Source organism: Alligator mississippiensis, chromosome 5 (assembly GCF_030867095.1).
Source record: "Alligator mississippiensis isolate rAllMis1 chromosome 5, rAllMis1, whole genome shotgun sequence".
Classification (NCBI taxonomy): domain Eukaryota; kingdom Metazoa; phylum Chordata; order Crocodylia; family Alligatoridae; genus Alligator; species Alligator mississippiensis.
Window position 1 is genome coordinate 1,245,157 of NC_081828.1, and position 21,835 is coordinate 1,266,991.

Genomic DNA, 21,835 nt, shown 5'->3' on the forward strand with positions numbered 1-21,835 from the left:
CTCTATCGGGCGCTGGTCAGACCGCAGTTGGAGTACTGCGTGCAATTCTGGGCGCCGCACTTCAAGAAGGATGCGGATAACCTGGAGAGGGTACAGCGAAGGGCAACTCGTATGGTCAAGGGCCTGCAGACCAAGCCCTACGAGGAGAGACTAGTGAAACTGGACCTTTTCAGCCTCCGCAAGAGAAGGTTGAGAGGCGACCTTGTGGCTGCCTATAAGTTCATCACGGGGGCGCAGAGGGGAATTGGTGAGGATTTATTCACCAAGGCGCCCCCGGGGGTTACAAAAAACAATGGCCACAAGCTAGCAGAGAGCAGATTTAGACTGGACATTAGGAAGAACTTCTTCACAGTTCGAGTGGCCAAGGTCTGGAACGGGCTCCCAAGGGAGGTGGTGCTCTCCCCTACCCTGGGGGTCTTCAAGAGGAGGTTAGACGAGTATCTAGCTGGGGTCATTTAGACCCAGCACTCTTTCCTGACTGTGCAGGGGGTCGGACTTGATGATCTATTGAGGTCCCTTCCGACCCTAACATCTATGAATCTATGAATCTATAAGTTGGGTAGGCTTGATGCTCAAGTGATATTAAGCAAGGAGACTCTTCTAAGAGTGGGGTAAAAACTACCTCCTGTGCATGCCTGTTAGATCTTTTTTCCATATCTTGTCATCAGATTTGAAGCTCTTTGGCATGGGGGGCTTCTTTTTGTGCCTGTATCACTCTTAGTTCCATGTGTATTGTAGGCTTGGAAGGGACCTCGAGGGTCATCTGGTCCAACCCCCTGCGTGAGTGCAGGATGTATTGCTCCGAAACCATCCCTGTCTGGTGCTTATTTAACCTCTTCTTGAAAATCTTCAGTAAGGAAATTCCACCTCTCCTCTCAGCAGTCTGCTCCACTGCCTTGCTGCTCTATCAGGAAGGAAGTCCTTCATGGTATCTACTCTCAATCTACTTTGCTGTAATTTCTAGCCATTGCTACGTATTCTGTTCTCGGCAGCAAGGGAGAACAGTTGTTCTTCGCTTTTGTGCCAGTCTTTCAAGTACTTGAAGACTGCTGTCACATGCTGGCTTGCCTCCCAGCCCCTTTGTCATTTTTGTCCTGGGTCTCAGTTGGTGACCTGGGCTTGTGGAGGGTGCTGTAAAGCACGTGAGTAATGGTAGCTAAAGAAGAGACATTTGATAAAACTTATTTGGTCTTTCAAAAACTTTTGTCAGTCTCTCGTGAGGGGTTTATTGGGAAGTGGACTAGTTGTAGGATGACGTGTTAAGTACTGCCCTGTAAAGCTTGTGGAACACAAAGAAGGCACGAATGCGTCTTCAAGGTGGCAAAACGAACCAGGGGTGTTGGATACCCCCGCACTGGAGCTGGTGCTAAATAAACCTATTGATGGCCTGCACGGCTAAGCATGCATATAATACCAAATTACTAGGTAAGACTGAGGTTAGTTGAGGCTAGAGCAGGTTCTCACTGCAGAGAATCCTCATGAAAGCAAGTGGGGTGGCACTCCGGCACGCGGGAAACGCAAGGAACTACATTGGGAAGACAGATTCTCACCTACTTTTCTGGGTCCAAATTTACCCTTATGGGAGGGGAAAGGGCCAGGGCACCTCTGGCCTTCTTGAGGACAATCTCTGTTCAAAATGTTCTGGTCAAAAAGGCAAGCAAAATATTAGGATGTCTAAAGAATGGGGTAAAAAAGATTCTTAAAATATCATGCCACCGAGAGAAAGTAACGGTCTGTGCTCAGCTGGAATATCGTGTTCAGTTTGGTCGTTCTGGTTCAGGAAAGGTGTAGCGGAAGCAGGAGGGGATTTGGAGACGGGTGACCGAAGCGACCAGAGGCCGGGAAGACAGGTTCCCTGTGGAGGAAGGTTTGAACCATTTAGTTTAGAAAGGAGACATAATAGTGGTGTGTAAAACAATGAATAGCACAGAAAAAGTAAGTGGCCCTTTTTAATCCTCACATTAAAATAACAAGGAGGTCTTCAAATACCCTGAAAGGTGTCCCTTTTAAAAGTCTGTTTTTAAGGGAATTATTTCAGATCAGTTAACCTGTGGATTTTAGTGCCTCTGTCAGTCGCTGAGGACAGGATCTGAGTAGAAATATCCCAGTTATGTGAGTATCCGTGACAGTTATGCTGGACAGGAAGAAGTGGGGCCGGAAAGCATCCTGCCTCAGGGCTTTATGCAGCTATGAACCAGGGGGAGTGGGGAGAAACGTCATATCTGGCCAGTTTGTTCAGCAGGTTTTGGAGTTTCTTGTCTCTTGCTTTGGAGTGGGTGGCAGTTGTTTTGGCTGGTTTGATCCCCGCGCCAGTTCTTACGTTTCGAAGGAATGCCTCTTCCGCTGTCGTACAATCGAGACAACACGCGGGTGGCTGCACACACCTCGTAGGAAGCATTTTCCAAACCCTCCTTCCAGCCAGACCTTTAAGTGATTTTAGCTCCCGGCAGTGCACAGTGTCAGCACTTCCCGTTCACGTTGTTATTGCTGTGCCGAAGCGTGCAGTGGTGTGTGCTTCCCAAGTTAGGAGTGTACCTGATGCACGCGCGCTCCTGCTCCTGTTCCTCGGGGTGTGCATGCCCGTCATCTCCCTGGGGTGGAGTTGCCTCACAGGGACTCTGCAATCACACTACTAGACTGGCTTGCAGCTGCCAGTGAGGCAGTCCCCTCTGTCTCAGACTTGTTCGTATGCCAGCTCTGTGACAGCTGCTGTTCATTCCTATGCAGGCGGTTTCCTACCGAGGGTTGTTCCCACGCTAGCCAGAGGGCCCGGGCCTGTGGCTATTTGTCATCTGTAATTACACTTGCTCCTCATCTCCATGCGAAATATTTGCTTTCGCAGAAGACACGTTTTGCTTCTCATGTGCAGCTGCTGGACAACCAGCATGAATGGGAGAGCTGCCCGTGCAAGACGTGGCTGCTGCTTCTGGCTCAGCACCGTTCCAGGGGCTTGCTGGCTCTGTGACTACCCAAATGGAAGTACTACTTCCTTTAGCCCTGGTACTGGCCCTCTCCAAATGTGTTTAATGATGGCACAGCTTCAGGCCAGCTTCAGAAAGATTTACGAGGCTGCAGTGCACTACAGGTTGGCAAGGATCTGTATTAACCACCTCTCTACACTTCTTAAGGTCCCTCTGGGCTGAGCTAGTTACCTCAACGGAGGTACCATCCAGACAGAGGAAGCTTTCTGGACGTGTAGACCTGCAGGTGTTTCTTTCTATATTTACATGCCTTCTCCAGGGTGTAATTGTAATTACACCCAGAGCGTAATTGTTTCCCCCAGGTAGGGGGGGACACACTATTCCTCACATTTCTGTTAGTTTTCTGGGTGGCATTTGGAAACTTAACAAATCTGACGGTCTGGGATTAAAAGTACAGGTGTATACATTTCTTATTAGGAGTGTTGCTTGTAGCCATGTTGGTCTACGGACATAGGCAGACAAGTTTCTGTGGGTAAATCTGATAGTGTTTATTAGACCAGCTAAAATAGTTGGAAAAATTCTTCTTTGCAAGCTTTTGGGTAAAAATTCCCTTCTTCAGGGTCTTTCTTCAGTGATGCTTCCTCTGCCTGAAGAAGGGCATTTGTACCTCAAAGCTTGCAAAGAAGAATTTTTCCAACTATTTTAGTTGGTGTAATAAAAGATATTGGATTTATCTAAAGAACCTTGTCTGCCTACATTTCTTATTGGTATTTCCCGTAGCAGTAGTGGAAGAGGCACTAGCTTGAAGGCCTTAAAAATAGCACTCTGGTTATGTTAGAGTTTTCAAAAAAAAATTCATAGATGATAGGTGATTCATAGATGCTGGGGTCAGAAGGGACCTCAACAGATCATCGAGTCCGACCCCATCTCTGCAGTGGAGGGGAAGGGGCAAGGGTGCACAGTGGGTGATTGCGGCAGATCCCTGTGACTGTGAGAAGCTGAGCTGAAATGGTCCTGGTTGGTGCTACCCTGGGAAGGAGGACAAGGAAGAAAAGAACCATTGGTGCAAGGACCGTCTGCTTTTGTATGCCCGACATCTGCTTCCTTGCTTCAAGTACGCCTTGGATTGACGGCTACCAGACCAAGCTGGTGCATTCTTCACAGATAACCCCATGCTAAGAAGAAAAACCTCAGCTAGAAGCAGTTCTGTTTTGTTGACGCTGCTTGCTTTTGGATGAGTTGGTACGAAATGGGTTGACGACTTGATCTGTCTCAAGTTCAGCTTGAAGAGCATCACCAGGAATCACTGCAAAACAAATTAGAGCTAAAAAGCTGAGGAATGTCACCATTGTAAAATATATATATAGAGAGAGAGAGAGAAAGAGAGGGAGGAAGCTGGAACATTTAACGTGGGAGGCATGGGACTGAGCGTGGCCTGTTCTTTTTCAGACTTCCTGCCATTCAGAAGTTGAGCTGCATTGAATTCAGTGGGAATTAAATGTATTCAACACCTCTGAAAATTAGGCTGCGTTATTTAATCATTTAGATGCCTAATTGTAGACCCTGATATTCTGAAGTTGTTGGCCTGATCACATGAAGTTTTATAGGCCCCTTGTTTCTGGGGGTCCGGACAAGAACGCTGTCTGAAGCGTGGGTAAAACTGAAATACCCACTGAGAGGAGCAGGCCCCGGGGGGGCAGGACAGGCACGTCCCTGGAGCAGCAGAAGGAAATGTGAAGCAACGCAGGACATGGCTCAGGCATTTGCTCCCGCCATGGTTGTCTGCATGGAGTCTGTCTGAACATTTTTGCATGCGAGTGCACCCAAAGGCTGAAAGAACTGATTTCTCTCGGCCTGGGGCTTTGCCATGTTCCTGACCGGTGACAGTCTGCACTCCCTGTCCTTCCTCGCTGCTCCCCAGGATCAAGGGATAACTCAGTGGAGCCAGCCCCTCTCACCCGTCCAGTTGAGACAGGAAAATTTAAGAGCGGCCTGAATTATCTGATTGTGCTGTGTATTTTAGCTTTTTTTGTATCCCGTGCCAGTGAGGAGAAACGGCATTTAGAGATGGAAATGCTTTGGAAAGGATTCCCAAGGACACTTTTTAAAATGCACTGTGGGGTTTTATTACAGTTTGGGCTATAAATGCATTTCACTTCTTTCTTTTAAAGGACTGAGTTTGTGCTGTGTGCGAGTGGCTGGTTTTGGTTTCACTGCAGGCTTTGTGCTGCCTCTGACCTGTAGTCATCTTTATGTTCAGACCCACGAATCTTTAGGTTCAAACTTGTCTCTGTTGGAAGACCTAAATGCTTGGAAGCAGCAAGTGGGCCACCAGCAATGCCTGATGGTTACAGGTTTCTTGTGCACTTCCCTTACGGCCCCAATGCTCATTTACCACCAGCTTCCCACACCTGTAACCTTCTAGTGCAACTGGCAGCTGTGAGGTTTTAAATTGGGGCTCAGGGCCCCTGCCCAGTCGCCGTTCCCCCATATCTCCAGCTCCAACAGCAGCCAGAGTCTCTCTGCTCCCCCTCCCTCCCCTGGTTGCCACTTCCTACCCCGGCCCCGGGCTTGGGGCTGCATGGGGGGTATCATGCCTGCACGGTGTAGCGGTGTGGGGTGCCACACAGGCATGCAGTGCCCTGGGGAGAGGAGCGTCCACATGGTGCATGGCCCCGTGGCCTGTGGTTTGCCTGATGTGGTCCATGTGGTGTGCAGGCCCCGCAGGTGTTGTCCTCAGGCGCTTCGAGCTCAGACAGCCCTGTCTTAGCCTATAATCTTGCAGGACTTGTCTCTGCTCAAGGGTGATAATTTTGTTAAAACATCAGCAAAGCCCTTTTCAAGTGGGGAAAACCACGAGTGCAGTCTCCCATTATAAAAGAGAAACTTCTTGGATTGTGGCTTTGGACATGGTTTAGACCAAAACATCTCTGCTTAAAAGGGGGGAAAAGTTAATCCCATGTGCAGCTCCTCGGAGTGGAATGCAAACATTTGCACTGTCCCAGAGGCAGATTCGGGCTGAAACGAATGTTAACAAGGTGCTTGAATGCTAGTGTGATGGAGGCATCTAAGTAGCTGGACAAACAGAGGTGGTTGGAGGGAATTAGGAAGAGAGAGAGATGATGCCAAAAGAAAAAGCTAAATAGCCTGAATTCCAGGCTGAGGCAGAGGATGAGTTTCTTCTTTGCGGAGCTGTGATGGAGCTGGGTTACAAGGTCGCTCTCTGTGCTTTCTGTTCCACCACCCCTTCCTCCCACCCTCCAGCTCCAAGGAAATTCGCAGGCGTGGCAGCATTTCTGTCCTGACCTGCTGGGCTGCAGATTGACGCCATCTAAGCCACGGCCTGGTGGGCTCAGCAGAAACGCATTCACTTGACAGGACCAAATCTGCTGCCAGTTGTTGTTTGCTCTGTAGGGGTGGGAACTGTTTCCTCAGCAGCATGCGACTGCCGGGACCAAGGGGCTGAACCACGTGGGGACCGGCGCTTACAAATGTCTGCAAGAAAGCAGCTGCACACAGGGTCTCACAGCCCAACCGGGCTGAGGCAGTCCTTCAGCCTGGCAGCTACCTGAAACGTGCTCTTCTGTGCCCATCTCACCCGTGTTTCGTTTCACACCCCGCCCTGGGCCGCGCGTGCCCAAATAGCGCTGCAGGTACACGATTCCTGGTACAAGCAGGTTCATTGCAGCCCGCGAGAAATTCTGGAGGTTGGCAATGGCTCAGCAAGGTTGGCGACTGCTGTCTTAACCAATTTCTGTTAGTTGGACCCTCTTATGCCCTGGTACCGATGCCCTGAGTAGTGGGAGCTCTTTTGATAGGATCCTGAGTGTTTACAATTGTAGCTTCAGGCCACTGTCTTCAGCGGTTTTTTCCTTTTTCTCCCTATCGTTCCTTTAATTTTTCAGGTATAGTTGTGAAAAGTTTCTCGTCTTTCACCTTAGCTGTTTTCTTTAGACACTAACACCATTTAGCACGTGTAGCCTGTCTTAGAATCGCAGACAACGAGGGCTGGAAGGGCCCTTGGGAGGTCACGTCTAGCCCAACCCCTGCTCCAAGCAGGACCAGCCCCAACTACATCATCCCAGCCAAGGCTTGGTCTACCTGGGTCTGAAACACCTCCAAGGATGGAGACTTCTCCACCTGTCTGGGGAACCCATTCCAGTGCTTCACCACCCTCCTCATGAGAGTTTTTCCTAATATCCAACCTCAACTTCCCTTGCTGCAGCCTGAGCCCATTGCTCCTTGTCCTGCCGTCTGCCCCCACCGAGACCAGTCCAGCTCCACCCTCTTTGCAACCCCCTGCAGGGAGGTGAAGGCTGCTGTTCAATCCCCCTCGGTCTTCTCTTCTGCAGACTCAGTCAGCCCAGGTCCCTCCGCCTCTCCTCACCCGTCCTGCTCCCCAGCCCCACAGCCCTGTGTGCTGAGCTCCTCTGGACTCTCTCCAACTCTCCAATCTTCCATGAACCTGAAGCCCCTGTCAGCAGCATCCTCTTTGTCGCTGGTTGGCCTGCGGGAGAACTGTTGGCATAAAGTGTCTGGTCAAAAACATTCCCCTTTTTGGAGGGGGTGCACAGAGAAAGCAAGCCAGGGACCCCCAGTAAGGCGAGGAGGACACTCTTTCCAAAACTTGCCCTGTGGCACTTTGGAAGACAGGAAGACTCCCCCCCAGCCTCGGTTACTGCCTCCGACCCCAGAACAAGGCCCCTGGAGAGAGGTCCCACCGCAGTCAGGCACGCTACCCATTACTTGACTGGCCCGTTGAATTTTGACTCGAGCTAATAAGAGGCAGAGGAAAGACCGTGTGCCGAGGCCTGGAAGCACAGAGACTGGAAAGGTGGGTCACGTTGTCTGGCGCCTGCACGGGGCATGGGATGGGAAAGGGCAGCATGGTTCATGGGTTTCTTTTTCTCTCTGTCGTAGTAATGAAGTGGAACGTCCATTAACCAGGAGCTGTCTCCCCACCTGCTCTCTGACAGCGGGAGAGCGGCTGCCCTGCTGCGGCCGGATTTCAGGCACCTTTTATTTCACCTGGAAATTGGAAAGAATTTCCATTTACGCCCAGTCTGGGGCCTGCCGCCTGCTCGCAGACTGGTTCCAGTGGCCTTCCCCGCTGCACGCGTTGGCCCGTTCGTGGCTAAACGTAGACGTTTCTGAAAGAGAGAAAGCTCTTCCTCCATTGTCTTGTGTCCTCTGCCTAACATGGGCCGTTTCTTCAGCATCCATTCTTGACGCCTTATCTCTGGACGCAGCTCTCATAAAGAGGTTTTACAAGCTCAGTGTCTTACCCTGGCTTTGTTGAAGCATTTGTTTATTTTTAAAAATACATTTATATAATGTCCCGAGGGACCAACTGAGGGAGACTTGTATTAAACAGCGCCGATGTTATCTGGAAGATTTGAAAGCATGTTGCTTTACTGATAACTCTGAGTCTGGGGGCTGGGATTAGAAGGCCATGGAGACGGAGACATACATGGAGCTGGGCGCAGGGTCCTCATCTCGCATATCAATCACTCTCAATGATTGCAAGAGACCTGCTGGCATTGGCGCCTGAAGAGGCTGCTATTTAAAAAGCCCTTCTAAAAAGGCTCACTTTTCACTTGGTTTGCGTGTTTTGGTCTGCTCGCCTGATGTCTCCCAGCCAAAGGATGGTGGAGTCTAAAACTGCTGGGAATTCTTGCATCTGGGGTGAAGAAAAAATGAGGCCTCTGCGTGGACCTTAAGCCCGCTACAGTTGGCTGACGCTGGTGGATCTTGCAAATGCAGCGTCAAGAAGATCCTGTAAAGCAGCATCTGAACTATTCCCTGTCCAGACGAGGACAGATCTGGTTAATACCGGCTTTGCAGCATGATTAAGTAATTTCATTTGTGTTATTGCCGATCTCAGGTACATATAAGGTATATGGTGTGAATGACTGGACCTTCCTTCAGATGTGTGGGAGCTGGCCTGGGCAGCCTCTTCTTAGCTCACATCCTTTCTTATTAAAGGAACAACCTCATTCTCTTGGCAGTGAATTGCACTGCTTTGACCGCAGTAGTGTTTACACTGCATGCATGCTCCTTAAACAGCCCCATGCAAGAAGGAGCTTGCCAAGGTAAAGTCTGTGGGCACAAGGTATTGCCCAACATAAGCCATTTCTACCCACGTTGCTCTCTCTTCGGGGGCATATGCATGTCCTGGATGACTGTGAAGATGGATGCTGATCCCAACCCACTTCTCCTGCCTGTCCACTAGTGAGCCTGTCACCCAAGAGCAAATGCGATGGAAGAGGAGGTGTGGAAAGAGAAGCAGCTTATCCTGCATCTTGGGCCTGTTTCCCCTTCTGGTTTTTATTGCAGTTGTTCTGAGAAGAGTTTTTCCCCCTGTCCCTTCGTATCTCCTTTTTCTGCAATGCAAGCAGAATCCTGTGCTCGATGCTGGCAATCACTTGTGTCAGATCAAACTTCATGAAACGGGGGAAGAGGACCCCCCTTGTACACAGGCTGATTTAATAATTAGCAAATGCGCTCAGAACCAGCACAGCGGGCGGGGGTCGTGACATTTCTGTGCTGCCCTCTCCGTGGCGTTCACCTCATCCCGGTGGTGCTCAGCATCTCCAGCCCTGTGGGCCACGTGGACGGGGCAGGGCTGGTCCACGGGACAGATCCCATGCGTGGGGCTGGTCCACTGTGAGCATGAGCAAGCTGGTGCAAACCGCGCTCTCTGGGTCTGGCTATGGAGCAACCACGTGCCAGCATGATCTAGCACACCAGGCTGCCCCATCTGGACTGCAGCTCCCGTGGGTACAGAAATACGGTGGTGGGGAAACTGTAGTAGTGTTAATTGTCACAGCTGTGGGAGCAATCAGTGCTGCTACCACTCCCCCTGCTGCCAAATTTCTGGACCCGTGAGGAGCCTGAAAAGCTGGAAGATACGGCCCTGTGGGCTGGAGGTTCAGCACCGCCGACTTATGCTGTAACTTGGGGAGCTGAATGAGCTACTTCTGTCCCCTTGCCCTGGTCCTTCTGGGTTTAATTGTCTGCTCATCCTCCGAGCGGCTGGTAAGCTATTGGCCTCTACACGCCGGCTGCTGCAGCTCTCCTTGCCGGTCACTAGTGTTACTCTGGTTTCTGTCCCTGGTGCGTGTGCCGGGGGCAGCCTGTCTCTTGCCTGCGTTTCCATTGTGGAGTCTTTTTCTCTGAAACTCCTCTAAAATGACCATTACAGAATTGCTAGTCTCCAGCATTCAAAAAGCAAGTCAGGTCCCCAAGGTCATGAGTTTAAAAAATAATCAGCGTTATGCTCTTTTTATTTGCTGTCTGGCTTCTAGGCCTTTAGCCTATACCTGTACTTTTCTTGTAACCCTATAAGCTAGAAAGTGCCATTTTCTTTCAGTCAAAGCTGTTTTCCTGTCAAGCAGTGCGTCACTGGGAACCTTGAGAAAACCTAAGTATTGAAAGATGCACCAAGTTTGGTGCACCTCTGTCAGCATTGTGGGACATTTTTAACATTCCCTGAGCTGTTCCCAGTTGGATTTTAATTTTAACCAGACTCTTCATTGGTTTTACCTGAGGCTTACAGAGGTTCAGGCCATCCTGCTCCAGAAAAGCCTTTTCACCAGAGAACTGAGGCTGGAAGGGCTGACACATCTGTTACCCCCGAGCACCTGCCAAGTATAACAGCAAACATCCTAAGAAAAACCCGCCCTTGTCCCAAATCGAGTTCTGATCCTGAAAACAAAAGTGCCAGGGCTGCATGACGCTTGCTATTTGGTTTTCGGTGAAGGCGCTCTGATCTTGCAGCGATGGCAGCATGTACATCCCAGGGATCGGATAAAGAGCACAGGGAGGACAGGACTGCGACCAGGTAGCGACAGCCAGGTAAGGGAGCGTGAGGTAAGGGAGAGGCTTTTGCATCCTCTTTTCCTCTGTATGCAGAGGGATTATTCTGTAAACGCCAAAGCACAGGTGTTTACAAGCACCAGCTCGTGACTGCTCAGGTAACAATGGAATGTGCTCAGGAAATTGTCCTTGACCGTGTGATGAGGAGACTCTAGCAGCCCTGTGCACCTGCTGACACCTTCCTCTTTTCCTTCGTTACAAATAGCAATTTCCCTCTTTCCGAGGAAGAGTGATCTGGACCAGAATTGGGCTGACTTCCAGCGGGCTGAGGGAACTGAGGGAGCTGCCGACTCCTGGCCGTGCGTGGTGAGGCGCGCCAGCATCTCTGCGAGCTGGTCCCCATGCCAGGCAATGAAGACTGGAGTCTTTTTCAGCCCTTCCCCAAGCCCCTTGTCATTGTACGGGAACCTTTGCAAATTCAGAGCAGTAATCACCTTCTGCTTTCGCTCACCTTCCTCATGTTTCCAAATACCATGAAGCTGTAACCTCATCCGCTTGGCTCCCTTCGCTGTCAGGGGCCTTGAACACCCCACCTGGTTCTGGCAGGAAGAACTACCTGTAATTCAATCCTGCAACTTTGACAGCGGCACATTGAATACACAATATGACACTGAAATAATGCCGGGGGACCAGTTTTCAAACATAATTCTCGCTGTGTCTGGAGCTGTGCCCCCACCCCCCGCCCGCCCGCTTCTTCCTCCGTCGCGGAGGGGCTGAGAACAATGGGGAATTCTGCGGGTCTTGCGTGCTGCAGTCTGCAGGCACCGCGAGGCAGGTCAGGACAAAGTTTCTGCCTTTGCTGAGTTTCCTGGCTTTTGTCAAGCTGAAGCCAAACCCTCCAGTACAACAACCTCTCGTTTATAATAATGTTCCTTTTATTTCTTGTCCTTAAAAATGTTGGAGGCTGTGCAGCAGACAGAGCTGGTGGGCTGGTAGTGGTCTGGGAGGAGTTCATTTTGCAGCTGCGTCTCCAAAAGAGCTTCCATTATCCTGGGTCATTTCTATCATGGGATCACTGCAAGTGACCCCTCAAAGCACTCTGTTAAGCCTGCCTGCACATCAGGACATACCAGTGGCAGTCGTTAACTGGTGAGAACAGGCTGGTAGCTAAGCAGGGGCTTTGATCTCACTAGTCCATGAAGGGTGGGTGCAGGTAAGATTGAACCCCAGCCATATTCTTCTGACCTGGGCCATAGGCATCTGGAAGCTTCCCCTGTGTCTGGTCTGTTCACAGAGATGGAGGATGTGTAAGGAGAGGCGTTCTGGCAATGGAGGCGTGGGCTCAGAGTCCCCTAGTTAGCATCTCTCTCGAGGGTCTGGTCCGAGAGGCAGGGCACGCCGTTTCTGACCCACCCCAGGCAACGGCCTGTCCAGCCACTCCTTGCAACCCTTCTGGGAGGGAGATCCTGCGACTTCCCCAGGCAGCTCCTGCTGCTCTTAGTCAGGAAGTTTACCCTGAGATCTTGACCTAAACCTGCGTTGCTGTAGTTTCAACTCCTTGCCCTTTGCAGTAAGAAAGCAGTGTTTCTCCGTCTTCGCTAGGGCAGCCTTCCACACATTTGGAAACTGCAGTCATCTCAGTCCATCTCTTCGCACTTAGCATAACCTCATGTCTTTCTGCTTCCTTTCTAGCCCCTTTATCTTCTTCATCACTTGTCTTCATCACCTCTCTGTGGCTTTTTCTATGTCTTTTCTAGGAAAAGGTGCCACCGTGGTGGTTACCATTGAAGAACAGTTTGTTTAGGTCGAGCCCAAAGAGTCTGGCGAGTGATTCTGATGCGCGGGTCCAGGTCCCTGCACAGCAGCATTCGCAGTCAAACCAGTTGCCGTAGCTGTGACAAGCGCGGCCCTGTGACGAGCTTGTCCCAATGAGCCTGTTCTTTGTCCAGGCCGTAGGCTGGGTCTCCACTTCCCTTCATGGGTAATCCCCACGAATACTCCCAGCCGGCATGTGTGCTTGCAGGGGAAGGGGGAGACAAAACATGAATATTTAAGCAATGTCTGAATAACGTTACTGTTCCACTTCTGCTTCTGGGTTGCACAGAAACTGCTTCTTGTATGACAAGACCCATCTTAAGTCGGGGCGCTCAGGCCAGATCTGGCTCCCAGCACCATGTCATCCAAACTACTTCTTGTATGACAAGACCCATCTTAAGTTGGGGCGCTCAGGCCAGATCTGGCTCCCAGCACCATGTCATCCAGCCTGAGGACGTGGCCCTGCACGCTAGGTTGGGCACGCAGGCGAAGCAGGGCCAATCCCAGCATGTGGGGGCACCCCAATGCCCCATCATGGCATGCAGGACCAGGCGGAGGCAGCTTGGGGACCCCGGAGCCCAACTGTGGCTCGTGGGGTCTGATCCAGTCTGCGGACTGGCCCCATGCCCCTTATCTGGCCCACAGAGCCGAACAGTTGAGTGCCCCGGTCCGAGTTGTTAGATTGTCTCCTTGTTACGAGAATAAATTCTTATGGTACTAGCCGCAGCCCAGGAAGTTATGTTGTGTATTGGGAGTAACAGAAATCTCTGGGCAGGAGGAGGCAGGTTTCCATCCTGCAACTGCTTTTCTGCCTTGTTTTTTAAAACACCAAACACTGGACAGTGACGTTGGTGCTGAGCAGTCCTGGAGACGCATCAATACACTTGTCTTCATCGCCTCTCTATGGAGGTCTGTGGAGAGCAGCCTCTCCTTCCTTCCCTTCCTCGACCTTCCTGGCTGGCAGGAATGTGAGCGTGAACCCATAACTGGGAGAACCTGGAGCGGTCTCCATCTTCTCGGTTATTTGTCCTCCACTAGTTATTTATCTTAGGAGGTTTTTTCCTAATGGTAGGGTTTTGAGGATCTCCTGAATTTCGCTTGCAAATCAAGGGAAGTGATCCCTTCTCTCTGTTTGGCAGAGGTGAGGCCTTACCTGGAGCGCTGAGTCCAGTGTCGGGCCCACACTTCAGGAGGGCTGTGGGGAGATTGGAAAGAGTCCACAGAGACCGACAAACCTGCCAGAGGCCTGGGAAACATGACTTCTGACAAAAGGCTGAAAGACCTGACTGTTTAATCTGGAGGAGAGAAGACGGGAGGTGGGTGTTCGATAACAGGCGTCAAATCCCTGAGGGGCGATTTGCAGAGAGGATGGAGAGGGGCTTTTCTCTGTGGCTGTAGGGCACGGGGTCAGGACCAGCGGCCTCGAGCTGCAGCAGGAGAAGCAGGCTGGAGGTGAGGAGGGACTTCGTGACTGAGGGTGCTCAAGCCTTGGAACAGGCTGCCCAGGGAAGCGGCGCAGGCTCCATCCCTGGATGTGTTCAAGAGCAGGTTGAATAGACGCTTGCTGGATGGTTCAGCTAGGGACGATCCTTCCTTGAGCAGAAGGCTGGACTAGGTGTGACCTCGTGAGGTCCCGATGACCCTACGAACCGGTCCGTGGCATGAGTGTGACTGTCAGCACGCTGGATGGCAGCACTGGAGCCAGTGTCACATCTCTGGGCAAGGGGAGTTCACGAGGTGCGTGTGCGGCCCGTGATGCAGCAGAACTCGGCAAGGTGGGCTGTCTCGGTGGAGAGTGATGGAGTTGGCACAGGTAACCTCAGAGCATCCACTTTGCTAGCCGGGGCTGAAACCTTGCTTTCCCGGGGACCTCTCATCGAAAGCCTCCAAGGAGCAGGAGACTCGTCAGTGGTCTGCACTGGCCCCAGCGGCCACGGCCAGCCCCGCTCCCAGGGGCATCGCCTAGACTGACCAAGGACCACCGCTGGAGGCTTGGGAAGGTGCACGGCCCTGAAGAAGGGGGTGCTCAGCCTGGTCTCCTGCCCGAGGAGAGGGAGTGTGCTGCTCACAGGATGGGGTTAATCCTTGTAAACACGGCTGCTTAGATAGTTTCAGCTCCCCGGAGCTTGAGGAATCTTCAAGCTCATTTATTTTTGACAGGATTAAAGCTACAAGAGTTCAGAAACCAGGAGAGCACCGGCTTTCCCCTTCCCCGCACAGTAAAGCCCTGCTGGAGAAGGTGGCGGAGCGAGGGAGGGTGGGGGTCTTGGCCCAGGGCTGATCTCAGTTAATCCGCCTCTTTGTGCTCTGCTAAGCACTGGTTTCGAGGGAGGTGGTTCCTCTCCGGGGCTGTGCGGACGCCTCGTCAGGAGCTTGTCACGTCGGGTCTGCCCTAGCCAGCCCTGCTCTTGCCCAAAGCTCTAGCTCTGCCGTCGTTAAGCGGTGTTTGTCTAAACCTGAAAACATTCGAGCCTGAGAAAACAGGGGGAGGTAGTTGTCATGCCAGAACAATAAGCTGTCTCTCTGTTTATTTTAGAAATCTGATTTGGGAGGTTATTCACACCCTTCAGAAGCTTTGCAAACTTGACCTGCAGACTGTGTACATGACCCCGGTCCTTCGCTGCCCGGCGCGGGGGTAACTTTGTCGTTTTATTTTTCCCTCCAGTCCCTACTCTACTGACCTGCACCAGCAGAGGAAGCAGCACCGGGTCCGGGCTGGCCTGGAAGGGGGCATGAGACCTCTCAGCAGCGTGCGTGTGTGGAGGAAGCCTGCAGCGTGCTGGAGCTCCGGCGTGTGCGCCGTACTTGGCCGGTCTCGGTCTGCCCGTTTGCTGGATTCTTTTACTTCCTGAAATAGCATCTTCTTTCCTCGTTCACTTCCTCGGGCACTTGCCCGCATCCCAGGGCTGGAAATTATTTCCTCTTTCTGTACTTCCGCTCTAGGCTCTTCTGTCCCAGACATTTAGAACAGCTTTTTCCAAGTGTCATCTGCTTAAAAAAGGTGCCAGCTTAAGAGCAGAGGCCAGACTTTGCTGTGACGTTGCCTTCTGAACCCTGCTGATATCAGCAGCGGTGCAGAGAACGAAAGGTCAGGATTTGGTCCAAAATATAGGGAATTAAGAACGATGTCATAGGCCTCGGTCAGCACCTACCATATTTATTCACGTGCATCGCACAACATGCCCCAAAAACTCAGCCCTCCCAAATTGAGGTGTGTTCCTCTAAGTGGGGAAGCTGATTTTCTTTGCTGGAATAAAAACATGGAGGAGGAGAAGCATGAAGACGCCGTGTTGCAAAATGGCTCCCAGCTCCTCTCTCAGCCAGCAAGCCAGGAGGGGCCACCGCTCACGGTCAAGTGCGGGGGGTAGTATAAATGTGAATAGAGAACTGGCTCAGCCTCTCAAGCAGAGACGTGCCAGGGTCACATCTCTCTCTAATGCAGAACTGAGGTATCTGGGGGGTGGCATTGCCCAAACAGCACTGCCAGCGTCAGGCAGCCCTGGCACCCGTTTGCTTGCGTGGGCTGCCTCCTATTTAGAGAGGGTTCCTTTGCGAGCGCCCGGCACATTGCACCGTACACATACTTTGCTACTGGCTTCTGGGTAAGGAGCAGAAACTTCAGAGCTGAGAAACATTTCTTCCTGTCTTAGGCAGACAAGGCTCCTTGGGTGAATCTGGTATCTTTTATTAGACAAACCCATTTTATTAGACCAACCCTTCTTCCTGTCTTGGCTTTTTTCCTCCCATCTCTCTCCCTGTGGACAAGAGGTGCTTTCCCCTCACGCTTTGGTTTCAAATGCGTCTGCATGCTGTTTCCAAAGCAGCAATACAAACTAAGTCCAGCCTTTTCCCCCTGATGCTACGTGTGGTATTAAATACAAGCCCGTACACTGCCTGAGGCCACCATGCTCTGTGTTAAAAGGAGAATCTGCAATTTTCCCTTTCTTCCTTTTCTGTGGGGAAGTAGAGGTCCTTTGCTGGCATCAGTGGCTTCCTCGAGACACCCACCGGGGCTTGGCCCCTGCAACTGGTTTCCCTAAACGTTGCAAATGTCCCCGGGTCCCTTTCTTGCTTTCTTCTGACCCTGCAGGACAGTAGCACGAGACGTAGGCTGCGCAGAATGAGGAGCTAATGATCTTTAGTAGCAGGAACGGATGGATGCCTGCCTGGCCAATTAAAACCAGCTGAGCTTCTGATGGGAAAAGCGGCTGCTGCCCGCTTTTGCGGTGACCTTCACCCCAGGGACGAGTGTGGGACGCAGTTGTGTGTACAGGGTGTGCACCCAGCTCTTAAATCTGCTTGACGGACAGCGCCGCTGCAGCCTGTCATCAGGGAATTGTGCCAGTTGGGACGAAGGCCTGGAGCCGCGCTTTTCTCATAGCAAATAGGTCATGGAAATATTCAAGCAGTAAATGTTTCCCCACCCAAAATAATGCGAAAAATGCAATCCGCCATGCCCGCACCTCACCCCAGCTCGAGTGTCAGAGTTTGCGCTCCGTCCAGCTTGCGCTGGGCACGACAGACCCGGGGACTGTTTCTCTGCCGCTGCCCACAGCAGGAAGCCCGGGTGCCGTCCACCTGCGGACCCGTGCGAGGCCAGGTGAGAGTCGTCAGGGCACTTCACGCTTCAGCCTCTCTCCCCGCGGGGCTGACGTGTCCCTGCGCCCGGGGCTGTGGGAAGAGAAGCCAGAAGAGCCCTTCTTGCCGGCTCTCTGACAGCTCAGGAGTCCCTGCAGGGGGTCGAGGAGGACTCGCTCTTTTATCCGATTGCCACGGGAAAGAGCAGCGTTGGTGGGAGCTCTCAGGCTGGCCTGGGATACTTTTCATCACTGCTCACAGTGAACACTGGGACGGGAGCGGGTTTGGGCAGCATCTTTAATGATAGCAAGTGGCCGAGACGTAGCGCTGTGCGGGGCATTGCTTCTGTACTGGCCCACGAGGGAAGAACAGCGCCTGCTCGCTAGCTCCGCTCTGCGCCACGGCTTTCCCTGGACGGCTCCGTGCATGCGTCCCCCCCCCAGGCTGCTCTGGCAGCCGCAACCCAAGACGGGGGCTCGGCAGAAAGGAGTGACCATCCTGCCCAGAGACTGCTGCTTTTGGAGGGTGGGGAAGCATCTCTCTTTCTTTATTGTGCAAAAAGGTTTGTGCTGTGGCTGGAAGTGCCCCTCGTGCGCTGCAGCCACGTGGACCCCGAAGGCTCCTGCCTCGTTCCAGACCGACGCAGACTCTCCCAGCCAGCGCGGTGGGAGGGCGCCTGCTTTCCAAAGAGCGCTTGTGCCTAGTTCTTTCATCAACCTTAGATTTCAAAGCCCGGGGAGCCCTGAGCAGTCCGCCCCTGCAAGGCCTGAGGTAATTTTTCCGGCTGTTGAGTTTTTACAGTACTTCCAGGAAATCCTGGATCAAGTTCTTTGAAAAAGCTCTGGCCTGTGCTTGCCCTAGACTTTCAGCAATCCTGAGCTGGTTAGCAGGCCTCCCCTCCCTTCCCCCAGCACCTGCTGTTGGCCCTTTCAGCATCCTCGGCCCTCCTTTCCTCCCAGCGCAGTCACGCAATCCGTGGTGCCCTGCCTTTGTGATTGCTGATTATCTTATTAAAGGCTGCAGGAGTGGGTGTGACTCATTATGCATGGGTGGGTGTGACTCACTCTGCTCTCATAGTTCATTAGATCCTCCGAGCCTCCCTCCCCTCGGGTTTCGGCAAACTCTTTTGCATTTGGCTGGCATCTGCCGTAGCCCGCTACCTTAAATGGTGCGGAGTTTCCTCCTGTCCTGTCCGAACTGGTGCCTGAAAGTGCCCCTGTTGCACATGGGTACATCTTCATCACTGTGACTAGTGCAAGGCACTAACTCCAAACGAGCTGGCATGGGTACTGAAGCAGCCTAGCTCAGCAGCCAGGAGCTCATACAGGGCTGCAAAACCCACCGGAGAAGCTGGGTAACTGCTCATGCCTGCCGTCAACCTGCCACGAGCTCTTAAGCTGGCACCTTTTTTAATGTTAGCCTGCCATGGGCAATGTGCTGCTGCAGCTGGGCTGCTACCAGCGCTGGAGCCAGCGTGCCCCAAGCTAGTTCCAGTAGGTCTGCATTGTGCTGGAGCCACTCTGCACAATAAACTTTATTCCTCCCCCCTTCGTAAAGGGAGCTTGGTTCTTGGTTTTGCATTAGGAGGGCGCTGCTACCATCATGACGTGAAGGCGATCAGATTTGCACCCGCTGGGAAGTGGTCATGGTGCCTTTCAACTCTGCCTTTTCAAGGAGCCAGCCTTTCCAGAGCTGCTCCAGGTGTGTGGACCTTTTCCTTCCGCCTGGTCACTGTCTTCCCCTGAGGCTGCTGATCTTTCCTCTGGAAGGGATCAAACCTCCAAGTGACCATCGCCTTTTCCTTGCGCGGATGGTACCGAGTTGCACTGTATGCCATGGTTTCCAGCAGTTACGATGGGCGGGCTGTCTGTTTTGTAAGCGGTTCTGGAGTGACTGCACCGTGTGGAATAGCGCCCAGGCCATTTCATGTCAATGAATGGATACTCCTGATTAGAGAAGAAAACAAATGCATCTGCACTGCAGTTTTACTCCCCTAATTGAGTTTCCACACCTTCCTACACCGTGTTTGCTCCCCTGGGCTGTATGGTGTCTCTGGTAGTTGTTGTGTATGTGCCTATACACCACAGTGAGGCGCATCTGCTTTCATCCCCACACACACTGAGTGCGCACAGGCTCGGGCACTACCACACTACTCCTGCCCATGCACCTGCAGGCACCGTTGCACCCCCGTGTACACGAGCACGTGCCCTCAGCTGTGCATGCACGGAAGCATCTCTGCTTTCAGGAGGCGTGCTCCTGTCTCTGAGCTCACAGCGGCATACCAGACTGACAGTGCTGGCAGGCGGCAGTGTTCCCAGGCAGGCGCTGATAAGGGATGGAAAGCTGCTCTGATTGCAGATGCCCCTGGTCCTGCTGAGCAGCCCCCACCTGTGACTTCGTTCCGACGGACACTGTTGGATGGGCAGCATTGAGCTATGGTCCTTCTACCTGCTGCCCCAGTAGATTCAGCATGTAGGAGCTGCAAGATTAGGATTCAGCGGCAGCTGCAAGATTTGTTTGGTGATAGCTTTTCTTGGACCAGCTCTATAGGTGGGAGAGATGCTAGACAAACTTTCAGGTACTTCCTCGAGTCTGGGAAAGAAGCAGATCCAGCCTAAGCTAAATACCAGGTACAACTTTTGTTTAACTCCATGATGCAAATGAAAGTAGTCACTTAGAAAAGAGGAAGAGGGCAGTGAAAACCTGCGGAGCTAAGGAGGGCAGTAAAAACCTTCTGAAACTAAAGAGAAGTTGTCAGAAGTAACTACAAAGCAAGGAAAAGGCGGTTGAAATAGAGGAACTTAATTATGTATAAAAGAAGTCCCTTCAGAAGGAAAGGGGGTTGTTATTACCAGTGAAGTAGAGAGAGGTTAGCCAAGAGCAGGGAAAGGGTTTATGGCTCCTTATAACGAGATGTTTAATACGTGGGGTTTAGCGCTCAGCAAAGCCGGGCATTTCTCTTCCCCAGCCCGCGGAAGGTTGTGTGGCATTTCCTGGCACCCGTGGGGCAGGAGGCTGGGCCTGCCGTTGCAAGGGGCTGGCACGTCTGTCTGAAGTGATATCTGTGAAGTGAGTTCCAGATTTCCGACGTGCCTCCGAGGTTGCGGTAACACCGCTCCTACGAGCAAGCCGTGTTGATTCTCTGTGGGTGGATTCCGAAGTAGAAAGGAAACCTCATGAGTCAATCTGCTGCTGCGTTCCCCAGGCTGCCATGTGAGCGTGGGATCGGTAGTTCAGCAGTGTCCCCAGCAGCAAGTTGTTGTGCCTCGGTTAAGAGTTGCCTCTTGTTCTGTTTTGCAGGTTCTCCAAGCCAGCACCCATGTTCCTGGATGATTCCTTCCGAAAGTGGGCACGGATCAGGGACTTTGTACCTCCCTTCGGAATTAAAGGACAAGGTATGACCAGGAGAGCAGACGTGGTCCTGCATTTGGGACGTTTGCCCTGCAGTTTTGGTTTCCTTTGTAAGTGCCGGGAGGCTTGTGCACTGTGCTGTGGTCTCATTCCATGCTGAATGCAGTGTGTGCATCCAGCGCTGTCACCTCTGGAGACTGGTCTCCTAACCGCTGGGCCTGGGAGTGCGGACTAGACTGCAGGGGGATCAGAGGCAGCAGTGCCATTAGGTCCAGGATGCTCTGCTGGGGAGCCTTCACCAGATGCTGCATCCCCAGCAGGGATAGGCTGCAGCTGGTGGGTTGGCAGCGGCAGCAGCGCCCCTTCAGTCCTCACGCTGCTGGGAGGGTGTCGTCTAGCTGACAGCCCCAAGAACAGAGAGCAGCGCTGCTCACTGGTGGATTTGAACCCCATGCGATCAGTTTTTCATTTGCCATCTCGGCAGGTGGCAGCTCTACTCATGCTCTGAGGGGCCACAGAAGTACTTCCATAGCTCTGCCACGTGTGGGGAGCCTGAGGCTCTTCAGCAGACCAAGGCCCACTCAGATACCACAGGCACGGACTTTGCACAAGGCAGACCCACCTCGTTGGGGCCAACTCCAGTGCCTGGTCCTGGCAGCCGTCTGAATACGCGGAAAGCAGCAGCTTCTCTGCGAGTCGTGGCAAACTGCTGTAAGGCTGCAAACAGACGTCACCTTTGTGCCACCATAAACATTTTTATGGCAGCACGGAGCCCGAGCAAACAGACGTCCATGCCCCTTGTTGCGCCACAAATGCCCAAAATCAAGGCCATGACAAAAGGTGATAAAAAATGTGTGCTGCTTTTTTGTGGCCAATGTCTGCTTGCTTTATGGTGGGAGAGCGTGGGCAGCCCAGAGCTACCTGCACTCTCCAGCCACCCCAGGCAGGTGCTCCCAGGGCTTCAGGGGTCTGATCCTGTGTGTATCAGGAATTCCCCAGCATGAGATTCCCCCAATGCACGTATTGCACTGCCATGCCTTGACTCAGGACAACAGGTGACATCTATGTCACCCAGTGAAGTGGATTAATTAGGCTGGAGAGCATCCTGGCACCACTGATCCTGCTCCAAGGACAACATCTGTTTATAGCCTAAGACTCTGTGTTGTGGCTCAGGCAGGCAGGACTCAATTAAAGCAACCTGAGGCTAGTCTAGGCCAATGGTCCTCAACCTCCTTAGACTCAAGGCAGCCCTTGGAAAATGCCAGTTCTTAGTTTTCACTTATTTTTTGATGATGGAAAATGACAGAGCAACTCTTCTGTTGCCAAGAACTCAGCAGGCCAGACTGCCTTTT

The 21,835-nt window shown here is 52.3% G+C and overlaps 1 protein-coding gene across 12 annotated transcripts in view; it reads left to right on the top strand.

Moving 5' to 3' along the window:
• Positions 1–21,835, top strand: part of ST3GAL3 (ST3 beta-galactoside alpha-2,3-sialyltransferase 3) — a 267,669-nt gene that overhangs the window by 161,099 nt on the left and 84,735 nt on the right. For all 12 annotated transcript variants that reach the window (XM_059727709.1, XM_059727708.1, XM_059727707.1 and 9 more), the window contains one exon: positions 20,433–20,527. In XM_059727709.1, coding sequence (XP_059583692.1) covers positions 20,433–20,527 — 95 coding nt within the window. The remainder of the gene's footprint in view (positions 1–20,432; positions 20,528–21,835) is intronic.